The sequence below is a fragment of the Plutella xylostella genome, chromosome Z (assembly GCF_932276165.1).
Source record: "Plutella xylostella chromosome Z, ilPluXylo3.1, whole genome shotgun sequence".
NCBI classification, from domain to species: Eukaryota; Metazoa; Arthropoda; class Insecta; order Lepidoptera; family Plutellidae; genus Plutella; species Plutella xylostella.
This window is the reverse complement of record NC_064012.1, coordinates 8,355,285-8,371,926: the sequence shown is the minus strand read 5'-3', so window position 1 is coordinate 8,371,926 and position 16,642 is coordinate 8,355,285. Positions and strand designations below refer to the sequence as shown.

Below are 16,642 nucleotides of genomic sequence, written 5' to 3'. Positions count from 1 at the left end.
TCATTTTTTTACTCTACGAAAATATCCATTCGAAATTGATTCATCGGAAAGATCATATCTCTTATTCAGGTAAGCGGAATATTAATTGATTCGATTGCTGGAGTTTGGCCCTTGATTACTCTTTGTTTGCCACCCCTTTTCTACGATATTTCTGAGGGTGACCAATTATGACTGTAAACAAGATGCATCCGCAGATGGTATTGATAGCGTTGCGGTATTCTTCGCGGTAGTTCAAGTGCGTAGATCAGTTATTGCGTGAATGTACCTGCCACTGTGTCTGATCACTGGTCTATCGGCTAGTGCCATCAGCACACCTGCAATTGCGTAGCATATGGACTATCAACACAGTTATGAATTTTAATGAAGATACGAGTAGATTGTGTCTGAAATTAAAGGACTGATCTACGGGAGTCTCTAACAAAGAAGTGAAATAGGTGTAGGTAATAAGATTTTGATCAGTGTCCCTGATAACTCTTAGAAGTTTTATATGCTACACATAGTATCAGTTATTTATACACCTTACAAAATGCATAAAATATACACCACCATAAAACAAGCATTAATTCGGCAATAATATTTTTCATTCATTTAGCAATGTACCAGTTTGCATACTATGTCTGATTTATGAGTAATGAAACCCATCCTTCACATAATAACGAAACGTATTAATTTGTTCATGTTTTAATGGACATGTCGAATAAAAACATTGTAATATGCAATAAATAATGTGTAACATTGTGAGCGCGTATGTTTGAGGTCAAACTTCGTCCTAAAGCGTCTCCAGAGAATACAGTCTCGGGGGGAGGCAAAAATGGGGGTGAAACTGAAACTAAACTTTTGCTACTGGGTGCAGAGGAGTTAGTATGTTGTTTGTTCCTAGCCGGTGGCTATCTTTAGCTTTGCGAATTTGGTAAACCTTTCAAAGCCTGCTGTGCTGGCCAGGACTCTATGTATGCAATGGCCATCGGAATTATAACTATAATAGGTATGGCACAGCATTATTATGCCGATGCCGGCTTGGCAGGTCTCGTCTGATACCCGTGTTTATGTACCTAAATAATGTATTACCATTAAATGCGTTTGGGAAAATATTGAGGTTAGTTGTGGTGATTAATGAGAATACTCGAAGCCCACCTAACTGAAAGCTCCTATCAAGTGTAAACACATAATTATGTAAGTACAGAGGTAAATAAAATGTGAGACTCAATTTCCTTTATGAAAAAAAATATACTCAAACATTGGTTATTCTCATGTTGTTCTATATCATGTGGTTTTAAAAATGATCTTGGTATCTGCTATACTTACATTAGAAAATTGAATAGGTACACGTATAAAGTACCTACCTATTGTTTTTTAACGCACTCATTATTTTATCACACATCGGCCGAATGCCAAGCGCCGCGATACGCGAAGCATTTGGTGCAGCAATTGATGCGTTTGAGCTGCGGGCCTTTGTGCGGATAAGACTATTACACAGACAATGCGATTAAAGCGCGGGCGCAGTTGAGCGCACAACGAGATTAAGACCAACTCTCCCTCTTTTCCTGTCTGATCCCCTCTCACCCCTCGCCGCTCCCCTCGGACTCCCGCCCCGGCTCAATCGTAACTGGATTTACCCTCAAACATCTGACGGTGCAAAAGTAAACTATTTTTGGGGCGCGTACCTCGGGGAAGACCGCACTGATTACAGAATAGAGGTGAATTTGAATTTAAGAAAAGGTCTCTATTGCTATATATGGGTGTACCAGACTAAGGTGAAAGTTTCATAAAAGAAAACTTTTTTCATATGGAAAAGTTTCTAATGAATAATTAAGATTGTAATGAAATGGATGGAATTTTCTGATAAAGAAAGAAAACGAATAAACAAATTCATACAAGAACCTAGGCTTAACATGACACAAATTCTACGACATGAGCATCCATTCCTTGTCCATTTCTTAATCCCCGCATGGTGCGACTCGCTTGTCAAACATTGCACGGAGGATAATCAAACAGCCTCCGAATTCCCCCTAATACGGTCCCGGGGCGCGGAAAGTAGCCGTTTGAAGCGATGAATAAAGAATTACATACTAAATTCCTGCCAAAGTCCCTGCGGACTTGTTAGTGCCGTGGCGTTTGTATCAATTGAGCGGGGTTGTTGTTGTTGGTCCTCCCGGGACTGAGCTGGGGGATAGTGTGGACCCCGTTTCTTTTGCGAGAAAATCTAATTAATCCTCGTTTACACTTGTACTTACCTTCTGTGTTGCTGTATTACTTTGGAATTATTACATACCTAGTATTAAAGAGAGTCGGTTTCTGCTGTCTTTTCCCATGTATCCGATGTATGTATGCTTACTTTGATGTTTTTTTTAACCAGTGTTTATGTGACTGATTGTAATTTTTGATGTAATATAGAAAGAAGTTAGGTACATGCTTTATTCCTGAGATGTATTTTTAAAGCGTCTGATAACCAACATCGTTGCGAAACAAAGATTTTATCAACAATCTCACGAATCTCACGAGCCTCTAATAAAGGGAAAATAGATGTTTCTAGGAGAGTACACTTGACCGGATGTGTGAGCAATCAGATCGCTCCCACATCTCGCACGGTGTGCAACAATAATCGCGAGGGTGTGACAATAAATGTACAATAACTCGGCAACGGGCCGCGTGGCTTTCCACGCAACTGCCCGTGTTGCTACAATCTGCAATTGGACGCTGTTCTACGAAAAGTATCCCTTTCGAACCTGAGATTTTTTTTCTATCATATGTAAAAAAAAATAGCATAATATTGCCTTTTATGCCTAAAAGGGCTAGGAAAAAATAATAAAAAAAATCATGCATTTTCCGTTTTCCCGGAAAAGCCATAGCACGTTCGTGCTATCTGGGTTTCAATACCACCAAAACACAATTGTGCATTACCATATTTTACTTAGGATACCTATTTAATTGACTGAAATAAAAAATAGAAAATATGTATTAAACACTTTCTAAAATCAATCATTGCAACAATATTATAAAATTAAAAAAAAAAACTTAGCTTTTTGACTATTTTTTTAATTCTAATGATAATAATATATAGTTTTGAATTCCGAAACGTAAATAACATATTTAAGGCGTGAAATATGAAAGCGAAGTGCATATTAAGGTACAATACTAAAAATAAATAATTATTAGCTTAAATCTTAAGTTAATAATAATAATAATAATGATAATCATAAAATAGCAGGGCAGCTTCTGGCCAGCTGTTGGGCATTAGGGATTCCACCCACCAGATTCTACGGAGAACCCCTGTTCCTCGTCTCTGGCTTGCCTTTACTGGTTGTCCAGAACACTGAAGAGGAACAGGATCTCCCACCCCTTGCTTGGCTGGTTTGAGTGGTGTTTCGCTAGAGCAGAAATGCTCAAAGAAGGATGTGTTACCCAGTAAGGTATTGTAGAGATCTTCACCCATAACTTGATTATTCTGAGAGCTGTGGAATCCCTCTCCATCCTTACTACCTCATGTCATGATGCCCCCTTGCTGCTACGCCACTGTAATGATCTAGCGACTGTTTTGGGGGGGTTGGGGGTTCATTGGCTGTGTGTGCAAGTCACCCCCTGCCTTTTTATCCATGTGCGAAATATATAGGTCAGACAGGAGCCATAGACCTTCCATAGTCAGTTACCCAGTCCATTTAGCACCCATTCCATAACCCTTTATTTATTTTCTCCATATCTTAGAACAGTCCTGCACCAACTGGGGGGTTTCTTTGGGCTTTCTTCTATAGTCTAAGCAGGGAATATCGTCGGTTGGTGTCACATTTCATATAGATTAATTTTGTCAAACAGTCCCTACATAATAATTTGGCCCATGAACGCCTTCCAAATGTCTGGGACCCCATGGAACTGGTTCATGGAACGAAAAGTACTATTATTATGACAAAAAATACCTCATGCAATTTTGTGCATTTGTACATTTTGAACCTGAACCGCACAAATGTGCGGTTCAGTTTTGTCGGTCAAAAATTATCACGGAATCATTGTGTTGTGCAAACTTTACTATGCTAACAACAAAGATAAGACTGTAATATTACAATGTAGCATAAAATATGTGAAGAAAATTAGCTAAAACAGCAAAATTACATTAATTCCTAAACACGCTCGCTGTCAGGTTCAAGGAACGCCGCCAATTTCTTCGCCTGTCACAGGCCAACTGATTTCAAATATCAACCACAATTTTTTTAGGTATTTACAACGATACGCACAAACGATGCGTTTCGGTTCCACGCGGTGAAATAAGTTTAACGCTAAAGTAGAATTTCTAAAAAATCGAGCGCACATTCGTATCATTCAGGTTCGAAAGGGGTATCCAACCCACACGAACCTACTTTTGAGATATCGAAGATTTTATGAAAGTAAACTAATGTCCTGCCTGCCATACATGTGGGTTGGTCCCTAGTGAGCTTTTAAGGGTTAGTTAAGACTTGCAAAAACATTTAAATACCTAATCGAAATTGTCCCTCAAATTCATAGAAAGTATTGTAAATTTACAACAAGATTAAAATTGACTTCGACTCTTTACGTCAGTGAAATGGTTGAAATTCTTATATTACTACGTCAGTTTTAAGCTATTGTAAAGTGTGAAAAAGCTCTATGAATTTGGGGGTAAATCTATTGCTCGCTTGCTTTAACAGTATAGTGTCAGATCAAGACAGCAATAAATAATAAAATATAGACCGTAAAGACCATAGAACAACGCGGACTAAATAAATACATAAATGGTTTGGATCCTTTTCGTCGACAGCGTCCAATTCTAGACAGACGCAAACGAATACAGCCCTTGTGATTATAGGCTAATAGGCACGTTTAGCGTGATTGTTGACATTCCAACTGTATTCGCAGTAGAGTGGATTGGTCCGATTGATGTGCTCATTGCCACAAGCCATAGGGTTTTGTTCTCATTTAGCGTAGAAAGATAGACCTAGGCTGCACACGACATATTACGATTACAGCTTAGGTTTTTTTTATTAAACAAGGACTGAGCTTCAGTGGGTGCATGCATAAAATTTTCCTCTGTAGCACTCTTTGATAAAAAATACAATGTTTATCAGAAATACTATTTTTAAAAGATTTAAAACGCGGTTGGGTCAAAGTCAAAGGTACCAAAGAGTCTGAACAATTTCGTCAGTGGTCCCACGCGACGCACTGGCTTTATTATAAAGGTGCATTCAGATTACGATGTAATAATAGTGTGCGTCTTTTTATCTAAGCTGAAATTAGAAGCTAGCTTTTAGAAGCTTGAAGCTGGCTTTTTAGGAAATATAAGAAGCTACAGTGTTATCTAGGTGAGTACTCATGACATGATTCATCATTAATTTTGAAAAGTTCATATATTTAGCCCAAGGCCTACGGATTACGTTTGTTTTATAAATCCGGTAATTTCCGTGTTTTTATGAATAGCTTCACTGAAAAAACGGCTAGAGCATATTCTGGTCCCAATCACTAAACAATCTTTTACTTATGTCTTCAGGTAGTAACGCCTTATATCCCTCCACTTCGCAGCTACTATAAATTAGTTTAAAAAAGCTTAATGATGTACAATAGAGTGTTGAGGTCGCGTGTCGTGAGTTAATGCTGCCCTCGCCGCGATCTCACGAGGACCTAGTTCAGATAATTGGAGGGATGTGTGCCCAGTCGACTGTGCAACATCGTTAAATACTGCCCTTTTCGCACAATATTTCATTTATTTTTGCACTGTTGGATGTGTGTATTTTATAGCAACGTTGTAGTATGCGTATGCGTTCAGGAAAGAAGATTGGAGCACCTTAAATGATAGGTACAGAGCAGAATAAGCGGGTGTCTCGCTCAGACGACCTCTGACTACTCCTTCAGGGATATTAAAAAGCGATAACTTTCACGTGCATTTGTTTGTGGTAGCATAGCTCTCAAACGGATGACCCATTTTTTTCACTTTGACATGGTATTAAAGACGCATGTAGCATATTTTTACCTCTGCCTTAATTTTTCTTTATGGAAGCTCTTGGCACTGTCTCCACGAAACAACTTTGTATCCGTAAAAAATCAATTGTATTTTTATAAAAATCTTCTATAGAAAATCCAACAGACTGCAGTGTAGTCGGAAACATACACGGACATTTTACAGCGGGAACACACAACAATGGGGGTGTTCTTATTTGATTACTGCCTCCCTCGCTCGCTCCGGCCCAACATCGTACGGGAGCCGAAAAATCACAAAAAAATAAATCCTGTAGAGGATTCCTAACTGGATTGTCTTCGGATACCTACGTGAGTTGAGCACACAATACGTATTATGTAGTATGGTATTTAGTTATACTACTGCGTAAATTTTTATCAGTGAACTCCTCAAAGGCAGAAAGTGATAACGAAGTTATAATTATGGTACTTGTTATGGTGTTACACACCATACCCAAATTATTATTTTAAATTTCTTTTTTGTACTTAGTCAGTTACATAGTTAGCGTTATTTCGTTGGTTTGTGTATTTCTGAGAGCAGTTGTCTACGTCGGCCTATCTTTATAAGTACGTTAGTACCTACTCATAACACCCTTAGAAAATATTTATATTTGAGCGTATTTCCATCTAGCAACTGCAACTCTCCAAAGAATAAATTATGCATTGTTATTTACTCTACATAATGATATTCACAAAGCCAGACTATGGCACAATATTGTGGGTGTAGATTAGGGCATGCAATACCGGAACAATTTTCAATACCGGTATTGAGTTCCGGTATTACAACTCAATACCGGGATCCCGGTATTAATACCGGTATTAGACTTCCTTGTAATAAATGGCATATACTGTGTTTAAAGGTCGTATACATCAAAATAAAAAAAGAAAATGCAATCATATTCTGTATTTTGTTGTAGATTTTTACGAGAAATCAGTTTTAGAGTTTAAATTTTAGAATAAACTATTTTTTTACATCCGGTGCCGGTTTACGCATGGTCAACAGTAGATTTCTAGCAGCCGAAAACTGCATTAAACGGTTGGGAACAAGTGCGCTTTCACAGTATATACACACACAAGGCTGCAACTAAATCTTAATCGCTTTATTTATAGCCTAAAAAAGTCCGATTCCGGTATTACTTCAATACCGGTATTAACTTTCAATACCGGTATTGAAAAAAGCGGGAATTTTGTACGGGATCCCGGTATTACGAATACCGGTATTGCGGTATTGCATGCCCTAGTGTAGATAATACCTATATACATAATATACATAAGCTGGTGGTGTATCCGACTTCGGCAGTGAATACATTAGAATAACATCAGCAGTAATGAACCGCTTGCCGTTTTCCCCCCCTCCCCGATCTGACTTCAATCCACCCCTAAACCCCCCCCCCCCCCCTTGTCCTGTTGTAATTTACTTACAACTCCGTATGTACAGTCAGCAAAAGAGACGTGTGTGCCACCCCAGCATAAACAGTTTGATCCTTAGACTCGTGGGTGGAAGATAGGTGAATCAAATAATTTTTCATCGATACATGCAAACAAGTCAAGTATTGTTTGTCCTTAGTAGGTACTCGTATCACCCGTCAGTGTATAATAAAATTAAAGTATTTAAATTGTGGTGGTCTTTGTAGCTCTTTTTCTAACTGTATTTACTGTACTGTACCTGTACTTTTGTAACTGTCTGGTCAAAAAACCTGACCCCTCTCAAAGAGCATTATTCATCTTGCATGGTTAGCGGTCATGTCATAGTAGTAGTTATTGTCTTATAGTTCGGCTATTTGGAAGATTAAATCATGACTATTCAATATTCAAGGCAAGTCGCTCTATTGTAGATATCTAATTTGCATTCTGTAAATATTAGAAATGTGCTACGTCCCGGTATCAACCAGCAGAAATAGCAAAATTCATAATTACTTTTAAATTAAAATTTTACTTACTAAAATCTTCCATAATTTGGGTACAATTCATGTTACGATAGCGTTCAGCGTTGTATTTTGGTAACTTCTTGAGTTCGGCGTACAGACGATTCCCGGGACTCTCGCTGCCCGGCCAGATATCCTTGTGACCTACTATGACGTAATTTCTATCCAAGTACCCCTGTCGAACGCCATCGTCAAGCAATTTGTTTAAATTCATGATTTGCCCTCTAGTTGGCCGTATGACGTTATAGTTACCTGGAGGAACACAATCAATTGTTTTAGGAAATCTTCAGATGGCATGACTTTTGATATCTAGAGTTAACTATTCTTTGGAACTAAACTTGTATTTTTCATTTCTCATGACTGTATGAGGCCATAGTTAGGCATGTAGGACACTTCACATCGGAGATTGACGGGTCCTGACCGTCCTACATCCTGAAATCGGCATCCTACATAGTCCAGTGTAAACAGAACGTCCTAACTCCAACTTGTAGGACGCCAATTTGTAGTGCATTACATGTAGTGTAGTTTAATCGCCGCTAAATACGAAACTATGAACCAACCGAAGAAGCCGATTCCCACGGAGCAGTTGTTATAGTGGAGAGTGTGAGCCCCCTCGGAGCCCCAGCCGCGAGCCTCGTACACGTGGCCTTCTCGACCGATCGCGAAGTTGTAGCTGGAGCAAAACGTTGATAAAATTATTTAATACACACAAGGTCGGAGGCCAGAGCTGTTGCTGAGGACAGGACGGCATGGCACACTCTCGTGAAGGCCCTCTGTACCACCAGGGTATCATAGGACAACAACAACAATACACTCACGAGCAAAGTTTCACTTATAATATTTCGAAACTAAATTACCCCAATTTTAAAGTTGCTGTAGTAGGTCATATGTTGCTGATGAGCTGTTAAATGACTTCAATTTGTAAATCTTTCCGTTTAGGAGTAATTTTGTGCTATTGTCAATGGAACATTTTCATTGCTCGTGAGTGTAGTTGGACTAGTTTATCACCATAAAGTCGAGTCACTAACATGGGTAGATATAGCAGGTAATGTAGATATTTAATGTTTATGTTTAAGAGAGCTCTCTCCGCCAACAAACTATGTGTCTATAGTTTGGCGGATTTATATTGTGTAATGTATGTATGTATTTGAAAATAAATAAATAATAAATATAAAAAAAATATAGTGGGTCGTGACGTGAGCATGAGTCATTCACATTAGAGAGATTATTTCAGATAGGTTTTCTCGCGGCGGCATCCGTATCATCCGATCCGAGATCCGTACGCATCCAAAAGAACGCATCGACATGCCACGGTTTGAGTTCAGCCGACACATCCATTTCCGTCCGATGCCGAGACGGCTTGCCAGTTGAAAGCCTATAAAAGATGAACAATAAGTAAAATCTCAAACTTACGGTATATCAATCCAACCGAGATCTTTTTGCACATGAAGTTGCATTTTCCTTAATTCCTCGCTACAAGAGTCTTTGTTCGTACATCCACCTATTACAGAATGGTTGATGATCACAAGCTTCAGGGGGTAGTTCCGTTTTAGCAGTACGTGCTTTACGGACAGTCCCTTCCAATCACTAGTTTGGACCAGCCACGGCTTAGGACCTACAATTAGAAACAAAATTGAGACTTTTACAGTTATTTAACATATTATGTTAATACGAATACTTACAATAAAAATGCACATCCTGTATTGCTTGAGGAAATGTTATTACCTACGTACAACGTACATAGCACAAAAACCAGTACATTACCTGTCTGAGAGTATTGGTCCGTTTTCTTTTCCTCTTCTGTAGAATTTGGTCTAGGTCCCCGCACCGTGAAGTAAATAATTAGGGCAATAACCACCATGATAAGAGCGAAAATAGTTAAACAAATAATGCTTTTGCTAACGTTGCTCTTACTAGAGAGCCTTTCTTTAACTGAAATTTCTGGAAAGAAAAAGGAATTATTATCGTATTATTGATCCATGATTCATTCAGATTCTTTAACCCTCTAATATAAGGTATATAATATGACTACAATTATATAATAAACTTAGGTACTTGTTCTTGGGGCTGGTCCATTTGGCTGAGATGCTCCGGGAGCCACGTTACTCATTTTTATCCAGTTTTTAATTCTAAACACTTTTAGACCACAATCTAAAAAAAATACAAAATGCTGTAAATATTCAAATACAAAAGTATACTAAGTACTTATTTAATATCCAATCCACTTGGTTCTAATAGGTACAAATGATTACCTGGGCCAACTAGATTATTTAGGGTAAAATAAAGTTAACTTAAAAAGTTTTAACTCACTTGACTATGGAACTATACTACATAGCGCTTGATCATTCAAACTTTCATTATGTAGCCAACCACAACTATTTACTCATAAAAATGTTCGATGATCGGTTTCTATGACGGCTACGATGCCCACGTGGCTGCAATAAGTATCTTTTACAACCTGTATAATATATTATGTTAGGGGTCAAATTCTGCATCCGCATCTTAAAATAAAATGATCACTGCAAGTGTAAGATACTAATAGTAAAAGATTCAAGCTTTCATCACCAAGCGCACATTTTCAACGTAAAACTCATTTAAGAAGCCTAACTAGTTGAGTATGATATTGTTTTATTACCTACATTTTGATGTTTTCTGACTTCATTGTAAAAACTTATTTTTCACTACCTACAAGCAAATCTTTGCTAAGCTATACTTAAGTTTTAATTTAAAAGTTTGATTTGGTAACAAATAATTTATTTTATTCAGTACGAAATACAGTAACATGTTATTTATTATTAAGTGTTAAGTACCTCAAGAATATAATTGACGAAACGGTTTATTGCGACAGTATTAAATTCACTTAGTAAGATCGTAAATCTGAGCGCACGTCATATTGCGATATATATCCTGGTTGTAATGACTCCAGGCCTTCATTTGTTTGAGCAGGTTGTCGCCGGGGCTGGCGCTGGTCTGCAGGTCACTGGCGCCCACCACCGCGTAGTCAGGGTCTAGGTAGCCCATAAGGACTCCGTACTGCATCAGCTCCTTAAATCTTTCCATTTGCAGCGATGTCGGCACGGTATTGCCGAAGCCTGGCCGGTAGTCGCCTGCGAAATTTAGGTATTTTAAAGGTTGTCTTCAGTGCGGTGGTTGCTAAGTTGGGTAAGCGCCCGCTTCTCACCCCAGAGATGAGCTGACATTTACCAATGAGTTCTTGGTAATTTAAGTACATTGGAATCCACCGCTCTTACGGTGAAGGAAAATATGGTGTGGAAACCTGCATAAATATCTAGATTTAGCGCATCTCACCAACCCACAGTGGACCAGCATGGATCGAAATGGTTCAAACTTAGGAAGGCAGTTAGACCTTGGGGATATGCACAAAGGTTCCATTCGAGAAAGCCTGGTGCAGGTACTTACACTCCCCCAGAGAATAGCATAGAAGGTTTTCTTATGGGAGCAATCTCATGAATTCATCTCTTATTTAAGTAATGAAAATGAGATAAAGGTGAACAAAAGTGTTTTCCTGAAGGGGGCGGGGCGGATTTAAGACGTGACAAGAGTTTTGCATCGCGCTTACTCACATCGCGCAGCCTCAAGAGCGAGAACTCTTGTCACGTTTTAATAGCGCCCTGTGCTACAGGGTCTGGATATATTATATGTGACAAACCTATGAATCCGACGCCCAAGCTGCAAGAGTTGTAGCCGTAAGTGTGAGCCCCCTCGCGCTCCCAGCCTCTTCCTTCGTACACGCGGCCGTCGTTGCCGATCACGAAGTTGTAACTGAAAACTTACAATAACTGAAGATTTCATTATAATTTTTAAAGTCTATACATGACATAATGGCAACAAAAGAATGAGTCCATAATATTATGATACGAAGGCGAAATAAGTAGGAGTAACTATAAGCAAAATTAAGACCCATTAAAATATGGATTGGACGATGGTTATAAAACATATTTTGTAGAAGTATTAATAAATATATTAAATATATATAGCTGTTCCCGCGAGCTTCGCTTCGTCTAAAAAAGGTTTACCGTGGGAATACCGGGATAAAAATAGCCAATGTAATAATACAGGGTGTCAGCTAACTCCATACTAAATATCATTAAAATCGGTTCAGCCGTTTTTATATGAAGAAGTAACAAACACACACACACTCACAAACTTTCGCATTTATAATATTAGTCGGATTGGCAATAATTGCGCTATATCGTCATCACTATTCTCATTCAATCCGATAAAAACGTATGATACCTCTACGATGTTCGATGTTAAAATTACGACTATGTAAAATGTAACAGGTGCTAGAAAAACTTATAACTAGATAAAATTTAATATTAACTAACTAAATTATTAAACTAAGCAGGTATAAATATAAACGCTATACTAAATTATTCAACTAATAACCTAAGAACTAGGAATTAAAATAATATATAGCTGAAGCGTGTTTTGAACCTATACAAGGCCAGAACGCACCCATAGTGTACTAGCACTGTATAGTTTCAAGTGAAAAAAAAAATTTTTACTTGAAAATATACACGATTTGTGCGTACTAGTCGCGTATACTTTCAAGTTGGGATTTAGTAAATCGTTCTTGAAAATATACATTGCTATTACATTACTTAATTGGCGTACTTGTCGCATATAATTTATACCTACATGCTGATTCTGATTTACTTAACTATTTCGGTAAATGTAGGTACATGACTACAATTTACTTCTTCTGCCCCTCATACCTAGAGAAGGTTAATAAATAATGATGAACAAACTCTTATTTGATTGATAAATTGATATTTATAGCAATCATACTTGCAAGTAAAAATCCTAATATCTTATTATTTATATGAATATTTATTTATATGAATACTTACTACACTCACGAGCAATGAAAAAGTTCCAGTGTCGATAGCTCCTGAACGAAAAAGACTACCTTAATGACGCCTTTGGCAATATTAAAGTACATTTAACAGCGCATCAAAATATTATAACCAACTAAAAATTTGATTTGAATGATTTTTGTCAAATTCTACATTAAATTTTGGTACTTGGACTTCATTGCTCGTGAGTGTAGAAGGTGATATTACCCTATAGACCTATTACAGACATATTTTTCATCAAGTTTTGAATTCACCGTAATTGTCTTTTATGAATGGTTGTACACCCTATTCTGCGATCATTTTCACTATTAACAGTTCTACAGTTTAATTTAAATCAATTTACTTTTAAACTGTGCGATGTAAACAAAAAACACGTTACGAAAACAATGCTAAGTGTGGAATGATGATGCAATGTTTGGAAAGCAATATACTTATTACTATTTCGCATGAAAGAAAGAGAGAGCAACAATTCAAAAGGGCTACCTGGTAACTAATCACGTATAGTTTCAAGTGCTCGCATTGCCGCTTGGCACTTGAAAATATACACGATTAGTAGGTACGCAGTGGTAACTGCTGCAGTATATTTTCAAGCAATAATTTTGGTCCAACTTACTTGAAAATATACGCGATTAGTGCGTAATGGCCTTGTATACTTTCAAGTAAATCATGGCACCATTTTAATTTGAAAATATACGCGAGCAGTCCCACCCTCTGCGTTCTGGCCTTGTATAGTTTCAAAACACGCGTAGCTGAAAGACGATAAACTGACGATAATATAGGTTACTCACTAGCTGTGCCCGCGAGCTTCGCTTCGACTTAAAAAGTTTTCCCGTGGGAATTCTGGGATAAAAAGTAGCCTATGTTCTTTCCCAGGGTCTATACTATATGTATGCCAAATTTCATTCAAATCTGTTCAGTAGTTTTGGCGTGAAAGAGTAACAGACAGACAGACAGACACAGTTACTTTCGCATTTATAATATTAAGTTAGGAAGTTAGGATTAGGATAGTTAGGTTGGTATAATAACGCCACGGATAACATCGGGCACATCTGCACCGTAAAGACAGCCAGGTACATAGAACAACGCGGACTCGGGTCATACTCATACTCAATGGCTAGGTATAAACAATTGTTTGTCTCTTGAAACAGCCGTACCTAGGTAATTTGTCCATTTTTCTGTGTTAGTCACCACACACGGCAAAAATCCACAAACAAGCTTGAACATCGATAACTCACGGCAAATCCCATCCCTTATCGTTCAAGAAGAAGTTCTGAAGGTTGCGCATGGACTGTGCGCAGCCTTCCAAGCTCCTGCACTCGGGGGACACGGAGTGGTTGATGATGACCAGCTTCAAGGGCCGGTACTTCACCGGGTCTCCGGCGATGTCCGCGCCGAGCCACATGGCACGGGTTATGTTCCAAACGTTGGATGCTGGGAAAGCAAGGAGGATTTGTGCACAGATCCTGATCTTAGTGCTGTCAAAACCTTAAATTCTTTGTTTAAAATTGGTTGCAAGTGGCAACGTCTCATGTTAGATATTGTTATACCGAAATTTTATTCAAAACCTACATTATTGTAGTTTTTAGGGTTCCGTAGCCAAAATGGCAAAAACGGAACCCTTATAGTTTCGTCATGTCCGTCTGTCCGTCTGTCCGTCTGTCCGTCTGTCACAGCCGATTTACTCGGAAACTATAAGTACTACAGAGATGAAATTTGATGGGAATATGTGTTGTATGAACCGCTACAAAAATATGACACTAAATAGTAAAAAAAAAAATTGGGGGTGGGGCCCCCCATACATGTAACTGAGGGATGAAATTTTTTTTTTCGATGTACATACCCGTGTGGGGTATCAATGGAAAGGTCTTTTAAAATGATATAAAGTTTTCTAAGAAACATTTTTCTTAAAGTGAACGGTTTTTGAGATATCAGCTCTCAAAGTCGTAAAAAGTATGTCCCCCCCCCTCTATTTTTATAACTACGGGGTATAAAATTCTAAAAAAAATTGAGGTGATGCATGCTAATTAACTCTTTCAACGATTTTTGGTTTGATCAAAGTATCTCTTATAGTTTTTGAGATAGGTTGATTTAATTGCTGCTACGGAACCCTTTGTGCGCGAGCCCGACTCGCACTTGGTGGGTTTTTTTTTTTAGTTACAGTTACAGGGTGTAACTAACATGATATAGATATTGGAAATCAGACACAATAGAAATCGCAACTTCAGGACGCAAAAGGATAAAGACCATAGCTGACTACCACCGCTGACTTGTAGAATATTGCAGTTAAAGATAAATATAGTTACGAGACTCCTGTTGTCTGAAGGCGAGTAAGTAAACAATGGCTGCGACAGCCCCGAGTATAATGGTCCAGCATACACAGCAAAAGATCTTCTCTGTTCGACTCGAGTTCCTTAGACTCTGTCCCACGGACGTCCAAAACGGAACCTCTGAAGCAATGAACCGTAGTTGGTACAAAAATTACGTTTATTAGAATTATTTTTACGAGTATTTATACGATGAATAAAGTCATTTCAGTTTGTGTTTTCAGAATCAAAAATATTTATTGAACACTTTAGAATTTAGGTATATGAGTAAGTACTTAAGTATAGAAACAAATTTTAAAAGGTGTGAGTTAACTAGAAATTAACGTTTTTCGGTGGCTTCCACAATAGGCTCAGCCTGTGTCGTGAATGCACCTGGTCACAAATAACATCATCTAAGAAGGAAGGTGCCAGATTTTCAGTGGACAAGGTATTTGCAGAACAGTTCGATGAAGATTGTAGAATTAATTAACAATTCATCTTTAACAGTCGTGATTATCATCGAACTTATGCATTCTTGATTGAGTTAATTAATAATCATAATTTACTATTATAATTATTATTATATTTAAATAATTATTATACTTGCCGGTACGTGAAGACATATTTTGCCGATGGTGCGGTTTTAACACTGTTTATAAATTAAACGCAATATTTCAGTGGGCCATGACTATGAATAGTGACGGGAAATATAAACTTCTTAAATTCATTCATACATTCGATCGACTATAAGTAACGTTAGTCTACACTCACGAGTCACGAGCAATGAAAAAGCTCCAACGACGTATTATTATTTTATGATTCGGCAATGACAGTTTGAAAAGAGGATGGGCAACAATATATGGGAGCTCGGACCACCCTCCAATAGCAGTAAGACTAACGTCGTTGGATAGGTCTTGTCAATAGGAATAACTTTTGCTTTGACAGCTTTGTCGGCACAGTTGTCCGTTCAGAGATATATGACTTATAAGTTCCGATACTCGTCGTTCATCTTACTGCTATTGGAGGCTGGACCACCCTCCAATAGCAGTAAGACTAACGTCGTTGGATAGGTCTTGTCAATAGGAATAACTTTTGCTTTGACAGCTTTGTTTCCACAGTTGTCCGTTCAGAGATGTATGACTTATAAGTTCCGATACTCGTCAGTTCATCTTACTGCTATTGGAGGCAGAATACACCTCCACCGCTGCCCTTTTTGTTTTTTATCGTCAGTTATTGTTATCCAATATGCCCAGATCTCGTCTGATAGTGTAGATAGTGTAATTATAATAATACATAATTAAAGAATAACCAGTGCTATTATTTTTCTTCCCAAGAAAATATTTAATTAACCCCCTATCGGAACTTATATGTCATATATCTCTGAATAGACGACTGTGACAACAAAGCTGTCAAAGCAAAAGTCATTCCTATTGACAAGACCTATCCAACGACGTTAGTCTTACTGCTATTGGAGGGTGGTCCAGCCTCCAATAGCAGTAAGATGAACTGACGAGTATCGGAACTTATAAGTCATATATATCTCTGAACGGACAACTGTGACAACAAAGCTGTCATAGCA

The 16,642-nt window shown here is 38.0% G+C and overlaps 2 protein-coding genes across 2 annotated transcripts; both read right to left on the bottom strand.

Moving 5' to 3' along the window:
- Positions 1–7,868: 7,868 nt before the first annotated feature.
- LOC125491291 (peptidoglycan recognition protein-like) lies at positions 7,869–10,137 on the bottom strand. The gene is made up of 5 exons (XM_048632876.1): positions 9,936–10,137; positions 9,645–9,821; positions 9,294–9,495; positions 8,441–8,553; positions 7,869–8,132 (listed from the first exon to the last, which is right to left on the bottom strand). The coding sequence occupies exons 1-5, from the start codon at positions 9,988–9,990 to the stop codon at positions 7,888–7,890; spliced, it is 792 nt and encodes a 263-aa protein (XP_048488833.1). The 5' UTR covers positions 9,991–10,137; the 3' UTR covers positions 7,869–7,887.
- Positions 10,138–10,715: 578 nt separating this feature from the next.
- On the bottom strand, positions 10,716–15,712 carry LOC105388779 (peptidoglycan recognition protein-like; the record flags this gene model as incomplete). Its single annotated transcript, NM_001305536.1, is given in 5 exon segments — positions 10,716–10,987; positions 11,551–11,663; positions 13,996–14,191; positions 15,064–15,207; positions 15,671–15,712. Coding segments are annotated over 5 exon segments (720 nt in total). The 5' UTR covers positions 15,687–15,712.
- Between the last annotated feature and the right edge of the window lie 930 nt (positions 15,713–16,642).